Source organism: Neomonachus schauinslandi, chromosome 5 (genome assembly GCF_002201575.2).
Source record: "Neomonachus schauinslandi chromosome 5, ASM220157v2, whole genome shotgun sequence".
Taxonomy (NCBI): Eukaryota; Metazoa; Chordata; class Mammalia; order Carnivora; family Phocidae; genus Neomonachus; species Neomonachus schauinslandi.
The window spans coordinates 62896550-62903977 of record NC_058407.1 but is presented as its reverse complement, the minus strand read 5'-3'; the positions used below and the strand labels follow the sequence as shown (position 1 = coordinate 62903977).

The window sequence follows — 7428 nt, the reverse complement described above, 5'->3', positions numbered from 1 at the left end:
GAGTGATCCCCAGTGCCTGGGCCTGCTCAGGGGTGAGAGTGATCCCCTGTGCCTGGGCTTGCTGAGGGGTGAGAGTCATCCCCAGTGCCTGGGCCTGCTGAGGGGTGAGAGTGATCCCCAGTGCCTGGGCCTGCTGGGGGCTGAGAGTCATCCCCAGTGCCTGGGCCTGTTTAGGGGTGAGAGTGATCCCCAGTGCCTGGGCCTGCTTGGGGGTGAGAGTGATCCCCTGTGCCTGGGCCTGTTCAGGGGTGAGCGTGATCCCCAGTGCCTGGGCCTGCTGAGGGGTGAGAGTGATCCCCTGTGCCTGGGCCTGCTCAGCAGTGAGGGTGAACCCCAGTTCCTGGGCCTGCTGAGGGGTGACAGTGATGCCCAGTGCCTTGGCCTCCTCAGTGGTGAGACTGATCCCCAGTGCCTGGGCCTGTTGAGGAGTTAGAGTGAGGAACCTTGTGGCATACTGTCCAGAAACTGGAAGGGCCTCAGGTGAGGGTGATTTTGTGGAGGGAGGAGTGGTTGGTATAGGCTGCTTTCCATCAGCAAGAATGTCTAATGCCTTAAGATGCCCATGGAAGTCTTTTCTTTGGTGTAACTGGTATGCTGCTTTCGGTATGGTCTTCCACCGGGGAGACAATGTCATTGAAGTTTGGCTGAACATCTTTTCTTGTTCTTCGGAGTTTTTCTCATTAATCTTCATCTGATCTTTTGTTTTTTTCTGCCTCTGCCTTTCATGGTCCTCTACATTTCTCCTTGGCTCTTGCTTCTCCTCTTTCTCCCAATTTATTTCCAGCTCCTGATGTCTCATTTCCTTCTGAACATGCCTCTTCTGCTGTCCCTTCTCCTTCTCCAGGGGCACCGCTTGTTTTTCCATTTTTCGATTCCATGCTTCCAGCTGCTGCTGTTTTGACTTCTGATAATCTTCTTCCTCTTCTCTTTGTGTTTGCTCCTCTTCTTGTTCAGTCTGCTTTTGCATCCTCTGTTTCTGCTGTTCCTTCCACATTTCCTCTTCCTGCCACTGTTTCTGCTTCTGTTGTCCTTGCTTTCCTTCCTTCATCTGGAGCCATGACTCTTCCTCCTGCAGTTTTTTATTTATCATCTCATAGCCCTTCTTCCAAAAACTCCCTTCTTGCAACTGGTGTTTGAGACCCTTACCAAATATTTTTTCTTGACCTTCTTGCAAATGTTCCTCCCGCCTTTGTTTTTCCTTTTCCTTGTGGTCTCTCCCTACTGTTGAGGCTACTGGAGCATTTCTTTCCCCTTCTATTTCAGTCAAGATCATTTGTATCAAATTGTCAGTTAGTGGGTCCATGCTCTTAGATGACAGTAATGTGCTAATTTCAGTCTTTGCACTAATGGGCTTCTGAAAATGCAATCCTGGCATAATTGAGACTTCTTTTTTTCGTTTCATAAGTTTCTCTCCAACTTGTCCTGCACTTTTTATATCTTTGTATTTCCTCAAGGTTTTTGTCACAGTTTCAGCCACATTTTGGAAATATTCCTCTATTTTTGCCTTTATGATTCCTAATTTTTCAACCTCTGCCGTTTTTAGTAATAACTCCTCTTTTGGCACAGTCTTTTTATCCAAAGGCTTTCCTATGTTATCAATTTTCTCTTTTAGGAAAGCCATTACGGCTTTTTGAAATTCTTCTAGGTTACTCTCTTCACTTTTACCGTCTGGACTTCCTAGAACTCTGGTAGATTCTGAAGTCTCTTCTGCTACCCTAGATTTTGGCTTCACAAGTCCGTGAGACTTGACTTTCTTGGTGAGGGCTAATATGTCCTCTTCGGTTTTTCTCTGTTTGCTTGTGGTGGTTTCTGAAGTGACGTGGTGTTTCTTTCCTTTTGTTTTCACTTTCTCAGAGGAATAACCAAGTTGGGTGAACCCGAATTGCTCTGCTTGGCCGCTCGTCTCACTTTTGCTCTCTTTGTCCATTGACTCGGTGGTGGGTTCCTCTTCATTCTCTGAAGAAATCTGGCTTTTGTCACGTGAATACTCAGGCTTGAGCTTCCTGAATTGTTCCCATATACTACTTGTTCCACTTCTGCCACCTTGGCTTTTTGTGTCAGTAGAAGGGTAATCAGCAGGGACATGTTGACTTCTTGAATCAGTGGATGACTTTGATTTGTCTTCGGAAATGGATTTTATTTCTTTTCTCTTCTTTTCTAGTGACTGTAACTCCAAATGGTAATCAAGTTTGGTCTCTGAGTCTTTCTCTTTACCTTTATCATCACTCACATTTAATCCAGAGGTCTCATGCATATATGGGCCTTTAGTTCGCTGTTTTTTCTGTGATTGATACTGGTCAGTCCCATCTTTCTGATAGACATCACCTTTCTTCAGTGATATCTTATCTTCAGTGATATCTTCAAAAGACTTTTTTGGTTTTTTTTTCAAGTAAAGGATATCGCTCTTCAGTTAAATCTGGAGTCATTTCAGCTGGGGCTGTATATGAAATAGCTGAGTCCCACTTGATCCCCAAGCCTTTGGTCCCTTTTGTTTGGGTCTCATCTATAATATTTTCAAATTCTTTAACCAAAATATCATCCATACTGTTTTCTATGTCAGCTTTGCTACTGGATGATTGTGAAGAAAGCTCAGGCAACACTTTCAAGGTTGATGTGGGTAATGCTGTACCTACTTGGGGTTCTACAACACCTTTGGACCGAATAAATTGTTCATATTTTTCTTCTGCATCTTGAAGTTTCTGCTGAAGCATTTCATTTTTTTCACTGAGCTCTTGCATTATCTTCAGGGAGAGCTCTTTTTCTTTTTCACTTGTCTCACTTATATACATATTGGCACTCTGGAGGTTAGAAACTTTTAGTTCATCATTTAGTGTACTCAAAGCTTTGGAAAGGTTTATTATCGTTGATGATATATATTTAATAGCATTGTTTTCCAATTTACTGAACATCGTAGTGTTTATGAGTTCCTGTAGCATATCTTGGATTTCTGAAACCTTTGTATTTGTTGCAAATTCATCACTAATTATCTGATCTGGTCTTAAAGCATGAGCTGTTGCAGGTCGCTTTATAACTCTTTCTTTCCAAGATTTCCATAGAGTACCTCTAGATGCTAAAGGAAAAAAACCCATAAAACATAAAATAATGAGATGGCATTTCTTGTTCTGTGTTGTGCTCTATCTATGCTAAAGCCTAAGGAATTTAGCCAAAATTTATAGATAGCTATAGGATAAAGATTCATCAGAAAGCCTTGGCTCCCATGGGGCACCTGACTGTCTGTAGAGCATGTGACTTGATCTTGGAGCTGTGAGTTCGAGCCCCACATTAGGTGTAGAAACTACTTAAAAATAAAATCATAAAAAAAAAAAAGCTTTGCCTCCAAATTAAATAGTATTTTATTTATTTATTTATTTATTTTAAAGATTTTATTTATTTATTTGACAGAGAGAGACACAGTGAGAGCGGGAACACAAGCAGGGGAAGTAGGAGAGGGAGAAGCAGGCTTCCCGCCGAGCAGGGAGCCCAATGTGGGGCTCGATCCCAGGACCCTGGGATCATGACCTGAGCCGAAGGCAGACGCTTAACCAACTGAGCCACCCAGGCACCCCTAAATAGTATTATTTTTAAAAGAATAACTCTTCCCACAATCACCTAGAACTTTTGCTTCCAAACTAGTCTTTATTCTTTATTTGTAACCTCAATTTACCTTCAGTTACAAGTTTGGGATTAGATATAACAAAACTTTCCTTTGGCTTTGATTATGCTTGGTGTTTTCCATTTTCTTTCTTGGCTTTCTGCCTTTCTTTTCTCACTTTTCTGAATCACACTTAATCTTAGTTCTTTCAGAAGAGTCAAAAAAGAGCAGACAAAAGTCAAACATTTGAAGGGATTTCTAGAATGGCTGAATGAGAAACTAAGCACATTTCCCCCCCCAAAAAAGCAATGATAAAGCTTGACAAAGCTGCCAAAACCAACCATTTTAGGACTTTGGAAATTGACCAAAGCTATACCACAATTTGGTAAGCATTAATTCAAGAAAATTACTAAACTTCAGTAAGAACAGTGGAAGTCTGTGATATTTTAGCCCGGAGCTTCTTCTGTCTCTAACTCCCCCACCCAGTGGCCTGAGGGTTCTACTAAAGTGAGGCAGGCTGTGAAGTTTGACAGCTCTACTGCCTAACGGGGCTGACTTGATCTGGAATAAAGCAGGGAAAAAAACATGCTTAGGGGCATTGTCTAAAACAATACTTCCTTAACCCATACACAGACCCATTAGCAAATAATAGAAGACTTACTGAATCAATCTGGATCACTTAATGATTGGCCAATTATTGACCACTAAGCTATGCTGACCCAAAGGTGACCCCTAGGAATTCAGGCCTTAAAATAAAAACAAAAATGAAAAAAGAATAAAAGAATAACTGAGCAGAGGGCGCCTGGGTGGCTCAGTTGGTTGAGCGACTGCCTTCGGCTCAGGTCATGATCCTGGAGTCCCGGGATCGAGTCCCGCATCGGGCTCCCTGCTCGGCGGGGAGTCTGCTTCTCCCTCTGACCTTCCCCCCTCTCATGTGCTCTCTCTCTCTCTCACTCTCTCAAATAAATGAATAAATAAAATCTTTAAAAAAAAAAAAAAAAGAATAACTGAGCAGAAATATCAGTGACTACACATTGTTGGGGAGACAGACTCCACTGAATTAGTCCAGGGAAGTCACTAAAAAGCAAACCAAAAAAGGGACCAAAAAAAGCCCTGGAGGTTATAGGGAAAATCAGAGTCTAAAGTTGCTATAGGGGGCACCTGGGTGGCTCAGTCGGTTGAGCGTCTGCCTTTGGCCCCGATTGTGATCACAGGGTCCTGAGATTGAGCCCCGCGTTGGGCTCCCTGCTCAGCGGGGACCCTGCTTCTCCCTCTGCCCCGCCCCCCCATGCTCTCTCTCTCAAATAAATAAATAAATATCTAAAAAAATTTTAAAAAAGGTTGCTATAATATGTTATTTAAAATGTCCAGTTTTTTTAGGTGCGGGAGGGGCAGAGGGAGAGGGAGAGAGAATCTCAAGCAGGCTCCCTGTCCAGTGTGGAGCCCAATGTGGGGCTTGATCTCACAACCCTGAGATCATGACCTGAGTTGAAATCAAGAGTCAGATGCTTAATTGACTGAGCCACCCAGGTGCCCCTAAAATGTCCAGTTTTTAACATAAAAGGATCATGCAGAGAAACAGAAAAGTATAACCTATACATGGGATAAAATCAGTCAATAGAAATTGTCTCAGGAATTGGCAGGGGAGCAGATGTTGCACTTATCAGAAAAAGACTTTGAAAGAAGAATTATAACTATGTTCAAAGAACTAAAGGAAGCCAAATTTTAAAATAAAGGAAAAATACAATGACAATTATCATCAAATAGAGCATATCAATAAAGAGATGGAAATTAGAAAAACCAAGTGGAAAATATAGACTTGCAAAGTACAATAACTGAAATGAAAAATTTACCAAAAGGGCCCAACAGTAGATTTGAAATGACAGAAGAAAATAACCAGGGGCGCCTGGGTGGCTCAGTCGTTGAGCGTCTGCCTTCGGCTCAGGTCGTGACCCCAGGGTCCTGGGATCGAGCCCCACATCGGGCTCCCTGCTCGGCGGGAAGCCTGCTTCTCCCTCTCCCACTCCCCCTGCTTGTGTTCCCTCTCTCACTATGTCTCTCTCTGTCAAATAATAAATAAAATCTTTAAAAAAAAAAAAAAAAAAAGAAAATAACCAGCAAATTTGACACTAGATTAGTAGAGATTGTCTAATCTGAAGAACAGGAAGGAAAAAGAATAAAAAAAAAATGAAAAAAGCCTCAGAGACCTGTGGGACACCATCAAACATGCCATTGTAAAAGTGATAGAAGTCCCAGAAGAAGAGGAGACAGAGAGGGACATTAAAAATATTGAGGAAGTGGGGGCTCCTGGGTGGCTCAGTCTGTTAAGCGTCTGCCTTCAGCTCAGGTCATGATCTCAGAATCCTGGGATTGAGCCCTGTGTCAGACTCCCAACTCAGGGGGGGCATTTGCTTCTACCTCTCCCTCTACTCTCCCTCTACCCTCTCTACCCCACTCATGCTCTCTCTCTCAAATATATAAATAAAATCTTAAAAAATATATTGAGGAAATAATAATGGCCAAATTATCTCAAACTTGATGAAAAACAATCTACACATTCAAGAAGCTCATTGAACTCTAAGTAAGATAAACATAAAAAGATCCATACCTAGATACATCATAGTCAAACTGTTGAAAGCTACACAATGAGTCTTTAAAGCAAAAAGAAAAAAATGACTTATCACAATCAAAGGAGACTCAAAACTCAAAGTACAGGGGAACCATAGTAAATTTAACAGCTTACTACTTATTAGAAACAATAGAGGCCAGAAGACAGAGAGATGACAAATTCAAAGTGCTGAAAGAATAATTCTGCTAACCAAGAATTCTATATCCAGGGAAACTACTCTTCAAAAAATGAAGGTAAACCATCCATTCCCTGAAATAACACTCTTCCCAAAGTAGCATGCACATGCAACTCTCATAACCATCCTCATTACATGTATCTTTTAACACTTCTCTAAATGCATTACAGAATTTCTATTACATCCATTCCCTGAAACAACACTCTTCTCAAAGTAGTATGCACATACAACTCTTATAACCATCCTTATTACATGTGTGGGGTTTTTTTTGTTTTTTGTTTTTTAAAGATTTTATTTATTTATTTGACAGAGAGAGAGATAGCGAGAGCAGGAACACAAGCAGGGGGAGTGGGAGAGGGAGAAGCAGGCCTCCCGCCAAGCAGGGAGCCCGATGTGGGACTCGATCCCAGGACCCTGGGATCATGACCTGAGCCGAAGGCAGTAGCTCAACCGACTGAGCCACCCAGGTGCCCATTACATGTGTTTTTAAACAGTTCTCTAAATATATTACAGTATTCACTGAAATAACACTCCTGCAAAGGAACTTGCAGTGAACACTCATATATCCATAGTTAATGTATGTGTTTTAAACACTTCTCTAAATGTGGTACAGAATGTCTATTACATCCATTCCCTGAAATAACTCTTTTCAAAGTACCATACATGTACAATTATTTTTTTAAATGAAGGTAAGAAATAAGACATACAGATGACAACTAAGGATATGAAAAGATGCTCAGTATTGTCTGTCATTAGAGAATTGCAAACTGGTGTAGCCTTTCTGGAAAACAGTATAGAAGTTCCTCAAAAAGTTAAAAATAGAACTACCCTACAACCCAGCAATTGCACTACTAGGCACTTACTCAAAGGATACAAAAAATAGCGATTTGAGGGGGGTACATCGCAGCATTATCAACAATAGCCAAATTATGGAAAGAGTCCAAATATCCATCAACTGATGAATGGATAAAGAAGATGTGGTATATATATATATATATATATATATATATATATATATATATATATATATAT

At 41.3% G+C, this 7428-nt stretch overlaps 1 protein-coding gene across 1 annotated transcript in view; it reads right to left on the bottom strand.

Annotated features, from left to right (window-relative positions):
* Nucleotides 1-7428, bottom strand: part of FAM186A (family with sequence similarity 186 member A) — a 74167-nt gene that overhangs the window by 16553 nt on the left and 50186 nt on the right. Inside the window, 3 exon segments of the mRNA XM_044915203.1 lie at nucleotide 1; nucleotides 4-2404; nucleotides 2406-3070. The exon segment at nucleotide 1 is cut by the window's left edge and continues 284 nt beyond it. Of these exon segments, the coding sequence (XP_044771138.1) occupies nucleotide 1; nucleotides 4-2404; nucleotides 2406-3070 (3067 nt within the window).